The sequence below is a fragment of the Vitis vinifera genome, chromosome 3 (assembly GCF_030704535.1).
Source record: "Vitis vinifera cultivar Pinot Noir 40024 chromosome 3, ASM3070453v1".
NCBI classification, from domain to species: domain Eukaryota; kingdom Viridiplantae; phylum Streptophyta; class Magnoliopsida; order Vitales; family Vitaceae; genus Vitis; species Vitis vinifera.
In genome coordinates this window covers 3,070,772-3,090,048 of record NC_081807.1, presented here as the reverse complement: position 1 = coordinate 3,090,048, position 19,277 = coordinate 3,070,772, and the positions used below count along the sequence as shown (strand labels likewise).

Here is a 19,277-nt window from a genome sequence, read left to right as displayed (position 1 = left end):
ATGAATCATAATAAATGTGTACGTAATAATAAAAATTATATACTTCATTCCATTTTCATAACTACTAGTAAAACACTTTACAGAATCAATTTTATTTTCATTCTCTTTGTTAATAGTTTTGCATATAATATGGCATTAGTTTTGCAAACTCAGTTTCCAGCGTCAATGGCCAATTCCAGATATTTTTATAACTGAAATTCCAGCTGCTTCAGGTTGGTTGAAAATGAATTGAAGATGATACTTTAATGAAAGTAGGAGAGTAGTAGGCCTGTCAACTAAACGATATCCTTTTTGGTAGCTAAGCCACATCAATTGAACAACTAAGCGATATCTTCCACTAGCAGAAAGATTCTCAAAGGCTTGAATGTCTGTCTCAGCAAACCTTTCAACATTCACCTATCAACGCCTGTATATCAAAAAATACACTGCAATGTTAAAGATGCACTTGAATTGCAATGTTAAAGAAAAAAAATATTTTCCTATATATATATATATATATATATATATATATATTTAGTACTTTATGAAAGCAAACATAACCTTCGAACTATTTGCCCCATACTGATTTTGAACAAAATATCGACAGCCATATATAATGATATCTGAAGAGAATAGCCTATTAAAATAACATAACAATAATAATATACTGATTTTGAGTTTTTTTCTCGATCATTCCCAAGATGTTGCTGCACCTCATGTTTCTTGCTGTGTTCATAAAAGTTAAAACCCAAAATTCCTAAACACAAAAGAGAGTGAACTCCAATACATTCTTTATAGGAATCAGGACAGTCTCTCTATGTCAACTTGTAATCAAGATATGTCAACTTTGTGACACCGCTTGCAATCTCATAGAAAATAAGGAAGCTTATGCAACTAGTTTGTGGTCTGTAAGCCACAGTCACATTATTCAAAATATGGCAAGTTTTCAGCACATTATGCTCCGGTTTTGAATATATAAACTGATAGAAAAAGACACCTGAAAAAGAAGAGATAATTAATCAAGTTTTCAGAACATCTTTAATCTAGTTTACCTCTGTACAGGCTTCTCATTGGATACAATCCTAGATCACAAGCACACAAAAGAAAGGAGATATTTTAGACCATTGCATATAGTGACAGGGATGACTTTACTTGAACAGGATCTGTTATACAGGCTCATACCTGTGTCCTTGAGTTTTTACGGAGAACGGAACCTAAATCCGGTGGATGAATTATGGCCATGTGATTAGAGCGTGATTAACAGTTTGGTGGTTCTAGGATCATTCTGCAGTTTATACAAGGGAAAAAAAAAAAAAAAGAAGGTATTTTTACATGTCTTCATACCTCAACTTAATTATTTCATAATCTCTTATAGTATTCCTTCACTTCTCTCCCTGGTTTTCCTAAAACTAAATTCCATACACAACCCTTAAGTTCTCTGGCTTCCACACCAGCTACTTTGATCAAACTAGGCAATATTATGAACAAACAACACACTAGCAGACTTCTTCTTCAAAATGCTTAACAAATTGGTCCAAGACCAATTCAGAGAGTATATAGGCAAATGAGAATATAAAAGACGTCAATCAAAGAGTGGGGGGCCACACCCCAAGCACATGGCAGGTATACAAAGGATGTTAAAACAAAAACAGAAACAACTCAAACGAGCACACAAAACACCCTCTCACTAACACACACTCAACCAATCAATAAAGTCTAACAAGGAAACAGGTCCATCTTGAATATGTAGGTGAGTCCAATGGAAAAGAGTACAAATAAAAATCCTATAGTGCTTGATTTGAACGTTTAATTCCATATAAATAGCCCATCTTTACCTATCATGGTTGAGACTTCTTCACTGTACACAGGACAACAAAGAAGGTTACTTTTGGCTTCTGTGCCAACTTAGTTTGAAGAAACTAGACCATATTGTCAGCAGATAACACACCGGGAGACCCTTCTTCAAAATGCTTAACAAATTTGACCATAAGCAATTCAAAAGATTGAAGAAAAAGTTCGTCTTTACCTATCATGATTGAAAATATAGGTCTCTCATTTCCAATTGTTCTTCATTACTTTAATTACTGCATGATTATTTATGTTCTTTATCACTATCAATTAACCTAATAACATTTTTTCCATTTTTGAAACACCACCAGGTTACTATTCTAAGAACCCTCTCATGTTTTTTCTTAAATTCATAATTAGTATATGAAGGTCTTACTTGTCTCTAAACCTTTTCACCAATTGCCTAATTACTATAATAAAATGGCTTCCATAGTTGATCTTCCTTGGTAAAAGGATACTAGTTGTCTGATACTCCTATTTCATGTCTTAGTACTACTTAATCACTCTCTTCTAGAGCCTATAACATCTCTTCTCAGTTTAATATCACGATAATTATGTGATCTTAAATCTTGCTTTTTTCATCATGAACTTTCAGTTTTGACCAAGAATACCACCATGCAATAACAGCAAGTTTCACCTAGGTTTTGGGCCATGTTGAGTTTTCATTGACTTGAAATGGTCCAAGCTTCCTTGACCAACCGACCACACATATTTAGGCAGAAAGAATACTTAGGCGGTTTCATTCAGATTCAAACCTAATTGATTTTTCATACTGGAAAAAAAAAAATCCAATAGTTAATAAAAATTTTCAATACTGAAACACATGTTGTACCTTCAAGATATTTTGTTTGTAAAAATCTTTTCTCCAACACTCTCCCTTTCACTTAGATCCTTGACCTGGAATTTATTTTAAATCATAATTTAGACATTGTCTAAAATACCAGGTTGTCATTAATTCAGACCCAAAAGGATTTAATATCAACCATTTTGTGAACTTTTACAGCTATTTTTTAGTACCTTCTTTGCAACCTCAATGAGAAGATTATCTAGCTAAGGAGTTGCCCCAGCAAAGAAGCCTTGCCTTTGAACAGACAAGAAAGGTATGCTACAACTTTGGAATCCAAATTCAAAAGGTTTTGTTCAAGCCACTCAGTAGATCCTATCTGAAACTAAACAACAACAGTAAATGACTTGAAAGCATTCAATCTCCTTCTATACCTTGCATCTATAGTATTTTTGCCCTGGTGGATCTCTCTATCATTTAATAAAAGTCTGGAATCTTGGGTTACTAATTGGTGCAACAATTCACGAGGGAGGTGTGTATTAAAATCATAATCTAACACAACTTTTTATCCAATTTTTTAAGGTCGAACATGAAGTATAATGAATGCCCCACCCAATAAATCCCAGCCTATTTAAAACAACTCCCCATCTAAAGTAAAATTTCACCAATTCACTGAAACTAGAATTCCAATCTTAGCTCAACTTAGCCTACTATTTCAGATATCAAATAAGAGCAACATAATTTTCCATAACATAAAAAACCCAATACAAAAAAAGCATAAAAGCAGAAACAAACCAACACATTTATACATATATATGCCTATATCAACCAAGAAGCCAAGAAAATAGATTTTCTAGATGCCAGGGATCATAATGTTTTTTACCAAGCATTTACACATTTATATGCCTATACAATTCATAAGAAGCTTATTTTTCATGCCTTGTAAGAAGAGAAGGAAACAAACAAAACAGGAAATTTTGGAAGTGGTGAAACTACATGAAAAACTTACCAACTTTCAAGTATAGCTAAAATAGAGTATCAGCCTTCTTTAATACAACAACTGTTTTACTTATCAAAAAAAAAAAAAAGAATGAAACTCAAAAAGAGACACTGATCAAAACAGACTGTACGAAGGCTGTGATTCTTTACAATGCATTTCCATTTAAAAAACTGATACATCATTTACCATATCCATATTCAAATATAGAATTAATTACTCACTACAAAGGTTACTTAAGAAAAAAACGTACAAAATTGAGCACTTCTGGAAACAGACCCTCTGTGCCGGTAAAGCCCCAAAAATAGGTTGAAGATGTACCAAAATTGGAAACCTAGATCTGCAAATAAAGGTGAGATGTTGGTGAAATTGGAAATTTTTGCATACACATCAGACAAGGAAAACAGATCAAGTCACTAGCAAATTGGTGCACCTTTTCATGGCCTCAGGGTTCATCTATCAAAGTGTGCAACTCCTTCCGGAATGTAGAAACTTTGTCCGCTTCAATTGCCATGACCAACCCCATTAACCGGTAATTTCTTAGCTGCAATATTGGTTTCAACCAAAAGAGCCCATCAGCAAAAAGAAAACAAGTTATCTTCATTCATTTAATAACACACTTCATAAGCATCAACCAGAAAATCTAATTGAAATATGACACTTGAAGGTGGTTAAACTGGTGGAGTTTGGAACCCTTTTTTCCCCTTATTTTTGTTCCTTTTTTTTTTTGGTGTCTAAATTAAAACTTAGCAAAATAGTTACAAAAGCACTTGCAATGCAACATTTTCTTTTTCAAAGGGCTTCCATTGGGAGTCAGCTGCTTTTTCTCTCATTTTACTTTTATTTTGATTATTATAATAGCAATTAATTAGCTCCCTCTTGTAAACAGAAACTGCAGGTCTGGGAACAAGGACAAAAATTAAAAGTACTTCTCCTAGAAGAAATGAACCAGGTTTACACTCTTTATGGTCAATTAAGTTAGTATGTATGCATGCAACAGACAGAACTCATCAACATGCAACACTATGACTTCAAGCAAAGAAAAAAAATACTGAATAATTACAGTAACATATCCAGTTGTTTGTTATGTCATGTGTGAGAATTTTTAACATGAAGAAGAATATATATATATATATATAAATATATGAAAAAATCATGGATTTTACAATCCACCAAACCTTCCATACAGATAGTTCAGGCTTAGTTAAGGCCTGGATTTAGTTTACTAAATAATTATTAAAAGGAAAAATTAATTTATACACACACACACACATGAAAAATTGTAGATTTCCAATCCACTTCTGTCATGACCCAGATTGCAGGCGACCCAGGACACAGGACCCTTAGGATTATACATTAATCAGGCAGGCAGTCAACTAGTTAACCTGATTTCTTCGAACAGTTTAAAATATAATTTCACATAAAATTTCTGGACCAAGATTCAACTAAGTTGAGTCTCAATAATTTACAACTCAAACATTAGTAGTTTTCCCATCCAATATCCACTTTTTTTTTTTTGATAAGTAAATCCCATCCAATATCCACTTAAGGTGATAATAAGAACTTCTACAATGAATCCTAATTTAAAATGCCTTCCAAGGTTCCTTACAAAGTAACAAAGTAGAGTTCAATTATGGACAATCATAATAGCCAAGTTAGTGCATGCTCAAGATTAAGTAAGATTTAATAACAGTCTGTAAGCTACCTAGCACTCAAGAGGAAAACAAAAATAATACTTCTAGCTAGTGGAATTATAAGGTTATATATGATTGGTGAATGATAAAGAAAAGGTAAGAGATTTAAATCTATCAAAAAAAATAATAATAAAATCAAATTGAGTGGAATTCTCTAAGGTTATATGTGGATTTTTGGAATGATGGAAATATAAACTCAATTATATAAGGTTTTAGAGATTTATGTGGGGATGATGAAGATTAAAAGCATAAGGAATGGATGGTAGAGATTTTAAATGCAAAAAAAGAAAAAAAAAAAAAAAAGGAAAGAAAAAGAAAAAAGGAAAAAGGTAGTAGTTTTGAGGAGAGGAAAGTAAGGGAGTTACAAATGCTCCCATGGGTCATTCGGCACAAAGGTCACCATTTTGGAGGGTCTATTGTGCTATGTTTCTTGTGAAATGTTGGCATTTTGTTGGATTTTCAATATTAGGTAGGGTAGTTTGTTCCCAAAAATGTTATTTTATATTTTTGGAGGAACAATAGTTGTTGTTCTCTTACAAACCAATTCTAAATATTTTCATGTTGTTTTCTTTTTGTGCCTAGTATTTGTGATTGTCTGTTGTCTGGTTGGCTTATTTGTGATGATAATGTTACTGCAAAACCAATAACTAATTTTGTTAGTGGTAGAACTTATGTTAGTTGAATATATATATATATATGTGTGTGTGTGTGTGTGAATTTTGATTTTACAACTACTCTTTGGGATATGAAATTGAAATATTAGATTATTACATAGTGAGATATTGGTGTTGCACAGTCAACTTGCATCATGGTTGCATGAAAATAATAATAATGACAAATTGTGTGAATAGGAATTTAAAAAAATTGAGAAAAAGTAAAAGACCTGTAGAGGGCAAATGAAGAAAGGGGAAAGATGCTTGGTGTCGAAGACAAAAAACATTTAACCTCGAAAGACTCCAAGTGGAGATCGTATTTTAGTATAGACGCATATCTTTCAAAAGAACCCAAGAACAACAACACATTGTGTCATTACATGTATCTACTCTCATTTGCATTTTTGTTATGATGAGATATATGCATATTAAATGTCAAGTTAAACTGAATTATTTATATATGCATGTGTGGGTTCATTTCTTTTTATTTCACTAGGTAGGAGTATTTATTGTTTGTTCACTCCTTCCCCCTGGTCTTCCCTAAACTTTTTTTAGATGTAGATGTAGCTCCCTAGGAGCCATTGGAGGATTATGGAGCATTATAAAATGCCCTAGGAAGTGGAGGAGTTGTTTGAAGCACTATTATTAAATTTTGAGCATGTACAAACTTGGTTATTAGGGTTGTCTATGATTGAACTATATTTTGTTACTTTGTAAGGAATCTTTGAAGGCATTTAAAATTAAAATTTATTGTGGAAATTTTTATTATTACCTCAAGTGGATATTGGATTTGAAAACTGCTAATGTTTAGGTTGTAAATTATTGAGACTCTACTTAGTTGAATCTTGGTCTAGAAATTTTAAATGAAATTATATTTTAAACTACTCAAGAAAAATCATACTACCTAACTGACTGTGAGCTTGGATATTATATAACATTTAGGGTTAAACTTTTGACTTGGGATCATCATTAATTAAGTTCTGAGTTGCTTGGAATCCAGATCATGACAACTACAAACTTTCATATTGATCAATTCAAGCTTCGACATTAATCACAAAAAATACTGATAGACTGATGATACTATTACTTGCCTCATGAGTTGTAACATGTTGCGTGTGCAAAGGAAAACTGAAGGACCATGAGCTGAGCTGAAATGCATTTGGGAAAACAATCAGGAAATAGTGTGAGATGATCCAAATCAAGATATCAAAGAATAGGTACCTTGTGAAAGATTTCATCTTCGGGCTTAATATATATTATTGCTTCATCAATGTCAACTCTTGTCCCTTTTCTTTGGCCTGCATTCTTATGCTGTAGTTTCACAACCATGAAAAGAGAGAGAGAGAGAGAGAGAGAGAGATTTTTCAAAGCCAACCAACATATCATATGACAAGCAATAAGTATCAAAGCATAGGGGAAATGTTACAACCATATACCTTGTAGATTCTACTAATCAGTAGAAAAAACTTAAAGCAAAAGGAACTCCTGAGCTCCTCTGTAGGCTTCAAAACACAGAAAAGAAAAAATAAGTTTTGTAGTGAAAGTCATATCCAGCATAAAAACAAATTAAGAATATCTCTTAAGCTTCACCCATCACAAGCAGAGTTCTCATCTAACCTCATCTTCTGTAGCCCATGAGATTTCATCAAAGAGGGCATCATAAAGAGGTGGCAAAAGCTGGGGAGGAAGATTTACCACACGTTGAGAGACTAAGAGACCCACATTTTGTGCCTCTTCTCCCAAGAGTAATCTCAATGCATCCTTTACATCCTTCTCCTGGCCCACATCTAGCAGAAACTCCTTGAGCTCCATAACACATTTATGACCCTGGTAACCCCAAAAAAAAAAAGAAAAAAGAAAACAGACTATGACATCAGAAACGTTTCAAATGGGGATCCAACAAAAGATGGGTGAGCTCATCTTAAATTGTTGCAGGCACCAACCTGTTAAGGTGCACTGGTCACACAACAGCACATTTTTTGAAAAGAAAAGAATTTACTCAAAGCACTAATGATGCACATGAGTCAGGGGCATATAGCATCACATTACACAAGAGAGGGGCACTGGCACCATATTAGTGAAAAGGTATAAACAAATCAGTAATCAAATTATGGGCATGTTTAATGAAATGATGTCAGCATCTCCCCTACCCTGCTGTAAAACAATGTTATTGCCAGTAAGCTGGCTATTCCAGGAATCAGGGCTGACAGATCAGAAGTAAGGACAACAATATATAATAGCCAAACCAATAGATAAGCAGTCATTAATAGTTGGGAGTTAAAGTGCATTGCCTTGTATCTCCCCAAGTTAAGTGCGGTAATAAGAGAGAAGACTCCATCATCTTCATCACCCTCTATTTTAACAACAGTTCCAACTGTTGTCTGTCCCAATATTAAGTCTACAAACCCACTCAAATCCCATAGCTTATTGTCAAGGTACGTCTGCAGCAAGATTTTCACCCCATGAAAGTCATCCGGTTTTGGATCAAAGAAGGCAAAATTGGCTTGGGCAACCACCTTCAGAAAAAAAAAAAGAAAAAAAAAAGGAAAAGAAAAAAAATGAAACAAAAGAAACAGACTGGATTAATTGAGAATAATAGCACTAATACAAAATTTTAGACAAGAATCAAATAACAATTCCCAATAAAAAATGACCTCATCAATCAATTGTTATAAATGTGATCATTTATTTATTTTTTTATCAGATAAATGTGATAATATTGACATTAAATCTTGCTAATAAGTTTGCTTACTTCAGAACAGTCTTCATCTGAATATTCAGACTGCTCACTCTTCTCTTCCAAAGTGTGATTAATAATTCCATTGCCTGGTAGTACACATTTGATTTCACATAAACTACAAGGAAATTTAATGAAAAACAATAAAAAGAGAAATATGAAATAAGGTAGCAAAAGAAGTACAAAAAGTGTCGAGTATTTATCTTTCCCTTAAAAACCCCCAAGAGACCAGGGAAAAAACAGGAGAAAACATAGGGGGATGTTCATAGAAGAAAATTTTAATAAGATGATGATACCTGCAGCATTAGGGGGTGATTTCTTGTGGAACTTGGATTCATGGATTTGATGATTAGCCTTGCAATAAGAGGCAACTTGAGCAACTGTACGAAAAAATGGGGAAAAGGTGAAAGGCAAAGGTCTAGGTGATGGGCGGCACCGTGTTGGTTTTCGAGGCATCTCCTTGATCTGTGCCAATTGAAATACATTCAGCAAATTTAGCTAAAATTTGAGTTGAAACTTGATGCCAAATTTTAAGGCTCTGATGTGAAAACCAGCCAGTATAACATCCAAAGTTTGCAACTAAAAACTCCCTTTAGGTGCAAGTACCAATGTAACAAGGATGCAGGCATAAAAATCAAGGATAATCTACATAATCGAGTCAGGAAGACTATGCATTTGATTATTTAGAACATTAAAACAATCCAAACTGATAGACCAGCTTCTAAGTTTCACATGCACACTTCATCAAACCGTTGGTTGGCCTGTCATCCGCAGGAAAACAAACCATGCCTAAATAAACAATATTCATTAAAAAGTGCAATTTCAATGAATTAGGACTTCCAAATCACACCTTAATCAGCAGCATATCACATATTTTAACACCTGAAAAAGAAAATGACAGAAAAAGAGGGGACCTACTTGCACAGGATCACAAGAAGGAGAAAAACATACAATTAGGCAAAAATATTTGAAGGTTGGATGGTTTGGAGACCTAGGGAGTGTGGTGTAGCTGGAACGAGTGGAAGGTAGAAGACAGCAGTGACACTGCCTTCTTTTTTCATCTATTGTGATCAATAATTATTTACAAAACTATAATTATATAGTAAGTTTAGTTTCGCCATTTCTTTTAACGAAGTTTGTTTAAATTTAAAACTTGTCAAATATTTTTTTAACTCCAAATAAAGGAGCTCAAAATATTTTAATGGCTTTAAAGAATTGGTCCAATTTTTAAATTTTATAAATTTATTTTTCTTCAAAAAATGTATACTAATATCAAACTCAAATTTCTCTACACAAAAAAGGTATTATTGGGAATCATTTTTTTAAGTTAGATGTGTTTTAAAAATATAGATTAAAAAATCTAATTACCCAATATATGCCATATATTTAATCATATAGTTATTTTATGTGGAAATTTAAAAGTATATTTTATAAAAATAGTTAATATATTGAATAAGTTGTTGTAATAAACTATTCAACAATTACCGATTTTTAGAATTTATAATCCCATATAATTATCAATGCCTACATTCTGCAAATCAAATAATAACTAATAAGTGCTCACACTACCATACAAATGATTTAATCAATTTGGTCAAATTTAATCTTATCATTCCACTGGGGAAAGAAATTGGCATTCCATGTTGGATCTAATAGGGGGAGTTGATATACTATATAAAAAAAAGTAACAAGAGCTCATAGACTTTTTCCTTCGTAGAGTACCCCTACTATATCGCTTATTACCCCTCATATTTATTATTTAACTGCAATAATCATAATAAATTCACTTTTGCATTATTTATTGTTATAAATTCATCTTGTTTTTTATTTTTCTTAGATTTTCTCTAACCCTATGTTTGGTTCCCGGAAAATTTGAAGGAAAATAGAAGAAAAGAAAAGGTAAAAGGAGATAAAAAAAATGGATTTGGATTTAATAAATTATATTAACATACTTCTCCAAACTCATTGTGTTTATTGGATCAAATAATTAGAAAATGCATAGGTTTCTAATTAATTTTAATTATTTTTATTTTCTATACTATTTTCCCTCATAAATATGAGAAAATAAATTTTCTCACTATTTTTTTTTTCCTTTTCCTTCGCATTTGGGAACCAAACTCAGCAATAGCAAAGACCATCAATCCAACAAAACTTTTAGTCTGAGAGGTAATCCAAACTTGCAATAGTTCCACGGCTGTTCAAAGAGAATCCTACAATTCAAACCTTCCAGCAATAGCATTCCCAAACTATAAAGCACCGAGTAAATCCTGACTCTCTGTTTGATTAGCAAGAAAATGAAGAAAATCAAAGAAATCCACATTTTGACTACTATGTTACCTCTTTCACTTTTCTTTGCTGCCAACAATCTAAAACAAACAACAATATTAACATTATTTAAAAAAAAAAAATTAAAAAAAAAAAGGAAGACACTTCCATCAACTAAGCCAAATAGTCACATGAGTTTTTAGGTAAAGTGCCCTTTTCTGATTCTCGAGCGCTATATGGTGAAAAATTCACAATGCAAGATTTTTATTTCATCTTCTCATTATTTTCTCAGTGTCCAAACGATCGTATCTAACCTAGAAAATCTTCTCAACATCCAAACGATTGTATCAAATCTATAACTCGATTAACTGAATTGGGAGTAAAGATGGGAGGAGTACCTTGAACTCAATGATCGATCGAAACGCAGCGTTTGGAGAAGAACGGATTGAATGCTTTAGTGTAAATATGGATCGGAACTCCTTGTCCTGCAACCAAAACCCTAAGGCTGTGATTCATCAATCAGATGATAATGGGCTGAGCCTTGCCGGCCCAAGTTTTTAGCAATTGGGTCGCAAGTACGCTGATTTCTAATAGAAGTAATAAACCTTCATAAATCATTGTAATCCGAATAAAGTCGGTAGATAATTTATTGTTCTATATACCTTATATTTAAATATACCAATTTTAAAATTAATTCATTGATGACCCGTGTCTTCCTTATTCAATATAAAATATCATAAATACCCTCATACAAACACAAACATTTACTGATGAGACAAACAACATATGGAATCGAACATCAATTTTAACATTTTAATAACATTTGTAACGACTCACTCACTGATCAAACAAACAACATATGGAATCGAATATCAATTTTAATACCATGGGTAACTATTCGCTCCTAAGTCCATGGATTGAAAAATCGGAATTTATCGCCGATATTTCGGATATCGGTCGCGGGCGAATTTCAATAAATCGTCGAAAATATCGCCGATATTTCGGTGTTTTTACCGATTTTTCGGGAAATTTCCCGATATTTCTTACCAGTCCAGCCCGCGTACAGGATACAAAATCTGTCCAATTTTTTTTTTTTTTTTTTTTTTTTAAAGATAAAATGCTATTTGGTAATCTGATCATGATTTGCAGGCAAAGGTTGTGTTCTTCAGCCTGGCTGAAAAATCGTGGATTTAGGGTTCGTGAAATTTAAATCCAATGGCACAACAGCAAAGAGACCCCTAAAACAGATCCAGAAAACAGAGGGAGCAAAAGAAAAGCAATTTTTTTGGTTTTCTTTGGGGGTTTTGAATGGATTTTCTCGGAAATCAAACGAGGATGAATTTTCCCGGAAATCGAATGGGGTATAGATTTTCTTGGGAATCAAACGGGGGTTGCAAAAAAAATAATAATAACATGATTAGATTAGTACCTGCGAGGATTGAGAGTGGCAGAGGAAAATAGGGCTTTTTTAGGGATTCTCTCGTTGGAGGACAACTTCAGAAAACGGCTTCTTGTGAGAGAAGTGTTAGGTTTAGTAGAGATAAAAACAAAAAAACAAATCATGAGAACAATTTTTCACTCTCTACATAAATAATTATTAATTATCGAACTTCATTTTTATTATTAAATAAATTAATATTAATAAAAAAAAGTTGTTATTACACATTTTTAATAAATTTTAAAAAATTAAATTTCAAATAAAATATTTTATATAAATTAATTTAATTTTTTATTTAAAATATGTTTTAATAAAAGTATTTTAAAAATTTTAAATAAATATTATATTCAACAAGATGAACTCCCTTCACCTAATAATATAATGAAACCACATTGATCTTTTTCTTATAATACTAAGGATATATTGCAATCTCATATGTATTATATTTATGTATAAATTGTTTTTATTTAATAAAATTAAATATTTTTTTAACATAATTATAACTTTATACACTTTCAAAATTCATATTTATTATTTTTAAAATTCAAATATCGAATCTATCGATATATCTCTGTTTACGATATTTTCTTCTTAATTTTATATATATCAATTACACTTACAAGATAATTTTAAAAGGTGTATTCTTACTTATTTTATTATTTTTTAAAGTTTTTTTAAATATTCATACGAATTTTAAATAATTTTCACTCCACCGATATTTGTGAAAAAATATATATTGATATTTCCGATATATCCGATATTTCAATTCATACTCCTAACTATATAGATATTATCTCACTTGAATTCATAACAGATAAGTTGTTACAAATTATTTAATAATAAAAATAAACAATTTCATATAAATAAAGTAATTATATTATTTTTTTAAATAAGTATTTTATTATAATTTCAAAATATGTAATTAAAATACTTACATTATTATATCGAATGAATATGAAATCCGAATGTAATATATATTTAATAAAATATATTATATTATATTTATATTTAATTTATTTAAATAAATATCATATTACATTAAATTTTGTGTTTAGTATTTGTAAATTGTTTAATAATTAAAAATTTAGTAATTAATTAATTAATTATTATTAATATTTATATTTTAAATATTATAGATGAATAAAATAATTTCGATATTTACCGTAGAAGATGGTCTCTCGTGGTAAAATATTTTCAAAAGACCAAAAAACAAAAAGAAAGAAAAGGGAAAAAAACCGAGGGAAGGGGCACGGCAAACACACGTGCATGACAGCCAAATTGCGAATTGCCGATTGCCATCCGCATGTGACATACATTGTTTGGTATGGCTATAATACGCCATTCATTTTACCTAGATGAGGATTGACATGGCCCACTGACGTGTCCTTCTGTGGGTGAAGAATAGGGTTTTGAGTGCACAGCCCTGCTTCTCGATAATATACACATACAGGTCCCCTCCCGATCTCCTCCTTCAATTCATTTCTCATCACACTTCTTTCTCAATTTCTCCTCTCATATCTTTTGCTCCACGCAGTTGTTCTCATGGCTTCCAATTCCGACAAGGATACTCCGGCGGGTAAGCTTCACTCCGTGTTTTTTTTTTTTTTTTTTCTTCTTCCAAATTCGCGCCCTGTAGTCTCCGATAAAGATCTGGATCATGCTTTGATGCCTTCAATTGATTTTAATTTACTTGCAATCAGAATATTGGGTTTCAAAGTTTGGGGATTGTGTTACAGTGTGTTGGATTATCGGTATAGTAGCTTTCTGTTTGGGCAAGAATTGGCTTTAAGATTGATTTATTTTTCAGGATTTTTTATGAATCTTGGGGCATTGCGTGTTTCGGCAATTTTGTTGGTAATTAATAAACAAAGATTTTTTCTTGGGAGTATATGAAACCCTATTTCTCTGTATAACAAGTCTTGGTAAAGCATGAATGGGAAAAAATATTTTTTCTTTTGTTATTTGCTATCCTTTGAAGAATATCCAGATCTGAGTCTTAGAGTATGGATTGAAACAGAGGGGGGGCCTCAAATCCTTTCCTTGCAGTGCTTGCCCTTTACCACTTGTTTCCATCATCACCTACACACCTGTCTCCACTATATCTTTTATCGATTGGAAACTTTCTATGCCATGGGTTATTTCTTTAAAAATTATGGATTTTTTTTTTTTTGTCATGTTATCTTGTTCAACAACCCATATGTTTGAGGTACATGTGGTATATGTGTATGCAAATACTTATAAAAAAAAATGTGTATGCAAATACATATCAGTATTTTCTTTAAAGGTTTGCTCTTGTTTGCTTTTTAGTATATGTGTATGAATTCATTCGGATGTTGCAATATTATGTCCTGAAACGGAGGGATTTTTTCTTACCTTCCTTTGTCTCTTTTATTCTGATGTTGCTTGGATACTTATTATTAAGTACTTGGTTAATCATGATTTTCTTGCTTTTCTATGATAAAAGAAGAGAATGTCTATTTGCTTTAAGACTTTTTTTGTGATAGTATTCTCATGTGTATTCCAATATTCTTAGATGAGAAAACAGGCTCTGCCGAGAATTCCAAGTCTGATTCATCCTCAGGGGAGTCACATTCAGAACAGAGAAGAGCCGCGGCAGCTGCCTCTGTGCCAGGAGCCGGTTTACCTGCTAATCCTTTCGATTTTTCAGCAATGACCGGCCTGCTTAATGTACTTTATCTTTTCCATGCCCTTCCTCATGATTCAGATTACATCTTTGTAGACAATTTTATTGCATTTTGTTGAGTATGTCATATCTGATTATTCACCTCATCTATAATTTAAATTGTAGTTTTATATAATGCCAAGGGCAGGGAGAGAGGATCGTACTAGGATGAAGAAAGAAATAGTTCATATCATGTTTTGAGGAATTCATTTTATTACTCATTGATGAGTACTTAAGTCTTTTAAATGTGAGATGTGCAACGTGGTACATGTTTCTTAATTATGGGATTTGGTTCTGGTCCAGACCATCTTTCTTTCTCCAGAAGCTGAATTAAGTAGTTCATCATTTCCTCAAAGAATTATTGTTTGTTTTTCAAAGTTCAATTAACTAGTTTTAGTTTATTGCTCATTAATGTCTATGGAATGATACCATAGGATCCAAGCATTAAAGAATTAGCAGAACAGATTGCAAAAGATCCTGCATTCAACCAGATGGCAGAGCAGCTCCAAAAGACTTTTCATGGTGCAGCAGTTGAAGAGAGTATCCCACAGTTTGACACACAACAGTATTATTCCACCATGCAACAAGTTATGCAAAATCCTCAATTTATGACTATGGCTGAGCGTCTTGGTAATGCATTAATGCAGGTTTGTATGGTCTTTCATGTTGTTTAAGCTATTTCTGTGTTATTATTTTATGTATGATAAAATAATATCATTTTTCAGATTAAATTTCAGTGGCATATTTTTTCAGGATCCATCTATGTCCAGCATGCTTGAGAATTTGGCTAATCCAACACACAAGGACCAGCTTGAAGAAAGAATGGCACGCATTAAAGAAGATCCATCATTGAAGCCTATTTTAGATGAGATAGAAACTGGTGGTCCAGCTGCCATGATGAGGTTTCTAACACCATAAAACTAAAATATTTTATCATCATTATAAGCCCTTGGCTATAAAAATATTCATTTCTTGAAATGGGATGTGTTGGATCTAATTTTCAGTCATGTACTCTTTTGTTTAACCTTGTTTTACCCTATTGGTTTAGATACTGGAACGATAAGGATGTCTTGCAGAAGTTGGGTGAAGCAATGGGTCTTGCAGTTTCAGGGGATGCAGCCGCTTCTGCTGATAATTCAGGTCTAGATGAAGCTGAAGAATTGGCAAATGAGGATGAATCAATTGCTCATCATCACAGTGAATCAATTGTTCATGACACTGCTAGTGTTGGTGATGTGGAGGTATAATGCAGTTTTTGCTATTATCCACCACAACTGCTCATTGTTTGGTTGAATTGTTTTTAAAAAATAACAATTGAAAAGTGCATTTGTGATGAATGGCTAAACTCTTATCCAACCAGTATAGTCAGAAATGCATCCTAAGCAGTTGCCATTGCAAAATGAAAAAAAATAAAAAATTAAAGAAGAAACAAAGAAAGAAAAAGAAGCCAATAGGGTTGGAGAGTTATGTTTTTCTTTCTTTCTTTTTTATTTTTTTTTTATTTTTTATTTTTTATAAATTAGGAACAAAGAATCATATTACTAAAGAGAAATAGTTATGTGAAGGATGGAGGATATCCTTCAGAGAAAGCTTATCTCCTCGCATGCGTTGTGCATGAGATGATTGGGTGTTGATGTGTGAATAATTTGCTGGTTTTCAGTGTGATTATTGAAAAAAATCATGTTAAATTCAGAATATATTATATAATATCTTCTTCCATTGTGCTTGCTTCGGTCTGCTAACATCGTCCATGGGTGGTAGACCATGTGCTGCCCCATGTTGAGGAGGTTTTCATGTGCTATTCTGCCTTTTCCAATTGAATTAAAGATAGACCTTGTACACATCTTCTTCTCAATTCAAACATTAGATCACACATGTCTTTTCATTTATTCTATTAATAATGACAAAGTGAATATATTTTGTATCTTTTTAGTTCGTTTTTAGCAATTAGCAAGGTTGAAAGTTTCCACTCTATTTGTAAATTAGGGTTTGAAGAATGCACTTGCCTCTGGTGCCGACAAAGATGAAGAAGATTCAGAGGGAAGGACTGCACTGCATTTCGCATGTGGGTATGGTGAGGTATGATAGTCCAAAAATGGATCTTTCTTTTCTTATATACATATATTCTTGAGCAATGGATTTTACTCAGAGTAGTATGGGCATGATGATTTAATCTAAGTGCTAATCCATACTTTGGACAAATCCCATGCAGCAGGATAGTTAGTCATGCTAGAATAAGTTGATGGCTCTCACTCCGTTCCTGGATGTTGCCGTACATGTTTTGTCTTCTTTCTATTCCTTCAATTTGTCATTTGTTGGGACATGCCATGTGCATGGTGCATACACTTGATTTCTTGTTCATTCCTTGGTGTATTAGTTGGTCCAAAGTCCAAATGATCACAGTAACCCAGTTGGTTCTTGTTTTGCTTATTCTTTTATTTATGGCCATTATTTAATTGGAACCCATCCCATTCTTATGTGCTCTTTGCTGGTGTTGTCTTGGGACTGGTTTGACAACTCCTGTAATGCCCATTAAGTACTCCCATATTGAAAAGCATAGTTTCATAGAGATTTGAGACATACTAATTACACCCATACCTTCCTAAATCGATGAAAGATTATGATCAGAGGACATGACATTGATCTTTACATTGAGGATTATGGATTCCTTAGTAGATGTTGGAATTATGTGGGGCCATGAGCCCATCATATAAGTCACCATGACCTTTTTTATTGTTTGTAATTTCCCTTTACTTTTCTGTGAAATTGAAATTTGCTATAGGAACTGAGCAATGAACACAAGGAATGAGGTTTTAAATTTCAAATATTCTGAAGATCTAAATCCTAAATTGCTTTCCCAACACCATCTCTTAAACATTGGTTTGTTTGGTACATACCTTTCATTTCAAGTCTTTCTTCTTTCATTTTTTATTTTTTCTCTTTAAGCAATTTGAGAGCATCTCATACTAGAGTTTATAGGAGAAGAATGGGATTTCCTGGAAGACAGCTTTCTCAGGCTTCATCTTAGTTATCAATGTTGGGCTGGACCTTTTTTAAGCATTGGATAAACAAGTTCCATCTGGGTGAAAAATTTGGTATAAGTAGATCTGGGAATGATCCAAAAGGGGCTTAAAACCTGTGTTTCCCAAACCATTATGCCTAAAAGGGCAGCTTCACATTTTTCTGAACTGCTAATTTATTTTGTTCATTCTATCATAAGCCAGATGAATCAATAGGGAAATTGCCCTCTCTTTCATCTGTGTTGTGGGGCTGTTGTATTTGGCGTGTATTGGAGGGATGGAACTCTCGCCAAAAGTTTATTTTTGCATTTGAATTTTCCTCAACAAGCTTCTTTGTATGGAGTTAAGCATATTGTGCTATATTATTTCCAGGTGAAGTGTGCTCAGATCCTTGTTGAGGCTGGAGCAACGGTGGATGCTTTGGATAAGAACAAGAACACTGCTCTTCATTATGCAGCTGGTTATGGCAGGAAGGAGTGTGTAGCACTTCTGCTGGAGAATGGTGCTGCAGTGTAAGCCAACAACAGCCTCTTTTTTAACATCTCTCTGTTCTTTATGGGCTTAACTTACACTGATCCATTTCTTTTTTTCTTACTCTTGTGGCAGCACTCTCCAAAACATGGATGGCAAGACACCGATCGATGTGGCCAAACTGAACAACCAGCATGAGGTACTGAAGCTGCTTGAGAAGGATGCATTCCTATAAGAGTTCATGGTGGCATTTGTATGCTTTGGCTCTTTGATACTGTTATCAGGGTTTGAGCGTGTTAAAGACTAATTTGCTTTGATCAGCATGAGGGACATTCCAACTTGATGCTTTGTCTATGCTATCTTTGCTTCCATCTGGTTGCTATATTGCAGGATGATTATAGTAACATAAACCGCCTCTTCATGGTACAATTTACATGTATTGAGGGTTAGATCATGTGTGCCATAATACATCGCCATTTGTAGATGCCCCATTCTAGTAATTATTACTCCATGGCTCCAGTAAATTGCAAGGATGGCTGAGAGTGGCCAAATAACAAGTCTGCTGCAGGGTTTAATCGTATTCCCCTACCAAAAAGTATATAAGATTTCTGTGTAGGTCTCTTCTTTGTCCTTTAAATATATATACACCTCTAAGTGAGGTTGTGATCTTCAAGTTGCTGCTATATATCGGCTGTTATGACGCATTAG

At 33.1% G+C, this 19,277-nt stretch overlaps 2 protein-coding genes across 6 annotated transcripts; one reads left to right on the top strand and one right to left on the bottom strand.

The window, feature by feature from the left end:
- Positions 1 to 23: 23 nt before the first annotated feature.
- On the bottom strand, positions 24 to 12,516 carry LOC100248632 (protein BCCIP homolog). 4 transcript variants are annotated; one of them, XR_784821.3, is made up of 12 exons: positions 12,387 to 12,496; positions 11,356 to 11,442; positions 8,989 to 9,157; positions 8,708 to 8,781; positions 8,247 to 8,471; positions 7,573 to 7,782; positions 7,392 to 7,457; positions 7,177 to 7,266; positions 7,047 to 7,103; positions 4,042 to 4,152; positions 3,862 to 3,948; positions 24 to 406 (listed from the first exon to the last, which is right to left on the bottom strand). XR_784821.3 is itself a non-coding variant. In XM_010647101.3 (11 exons), exons 3-10 carry the CDS (start codon positions 9,146 to 9,148, stop codon positions 4,054 to 4,056), a joined length of 981 nt encoding a protein of 326 aa, XP_010645403.1. In that variant the 5' UTR covers positions 9,149 to 9,157; positions 11,356 to 11,442; positions 12,387 to 12,516; the 3' UTR covers positions 3,605 to 3,948; positions 4,042 to 4,053. The 4 variants fall into 4 exon arrangements, 1 of the variants encoding a protein (XP_010645403.1); XR_009465383.1 differs by having other exon boundaries at positions 24 to 408; positions 3,891 to 3,948; XR_009465384.1 differs by having other exon boundaries at positions 11,356 to 11,456; positions 12,387 to 12,473.
- A 1,224-nt stretch (positions 12,517 to 13,740) lies between these two features.
- Positions 13,741 to 19,053, top strand: LOC100258947 (ankyrin repeat domain-containing protein 2B). Of its 2 annotated transcripts, XM_010647113.3 has the most exons (9): positions 13,741 to 13,845; positions 13,930 to 13,971; positions 14,929 to 15,083; positions 15,513 to 15,725; positions 15,832 to 15,980; positions 16,127 to 16,319; positions 17,065 to 17,157; positions 18,471 to 18,610; positions 18,705 to 19,053. In XM_010647113.3, the coding sequence occupies exons 2-9, from the start codon at positions 13,938 to 13,940 to the stop codon at positions 18,802 to 18,804; spliced, it is 1,077 nt and encodes a 358-aa protein (XP_010645415.1). In that variant the 5' UTR covers positions 13,741 to 13,845; positions 13,930 to 13,937; the 3' UTR covers positions 18,805 to 19,053. The 2 variants fall into 2 exon arrangements, with proteins under 2 accessions (XP_010645415.1, XP_010645421.1); XM_010647119.3 differs by having other exon boundaries at positions 13,745 to 13,971; positions 14,941 to 15,083.
- Positions 19,054 to 19,277: the final 224 nt, after the last annotated feature.

Bases quoted from the DNA above. Each gene is read 5' to 3' on its own strand.
- LOC100248632 (XM_010647101.3), bottom strand. From the start codon at position 9,148: ATGCCTCGAAAACCAACACGGTGCCGCCCATCACCTAGACCTTTGCCT. The intron at 8,472-8,707 runs GTAAGCAAACTT...TTTTTTCTGAAG, and splicing joins CAGATGAAGACTGTTCTGAA to GTGGTTGCCCAAGCCAATTT. The intron at 7,267-7,391 runs GTATATGGTTGT...GTGAAACTACAG, and splicing joins TGATTAGTAGAATCTACAAG to CATAAGAATGCAGGCCAAAG.
- LOC100258947 (XM_010647113.3), top strand. From the start codon at position 13,938: ATGGCTTCCAATTCCGACAAGGATACTCCGGCGG. The intron at 15,084-15,512 runs GTACTTTATCTT...ATGATACCATAG, and splicing joins CAATGACCGGCCTGCTTAAT to GATCCAAGCATTAAAGAATT. The intron at 15,726-15,831 runs GTTTGTATGGTC...ATATTTTTTCAG, and splicing joins TTGGTAATGCATTAATGCAG to GATCCATCTATGTCCAGCAT.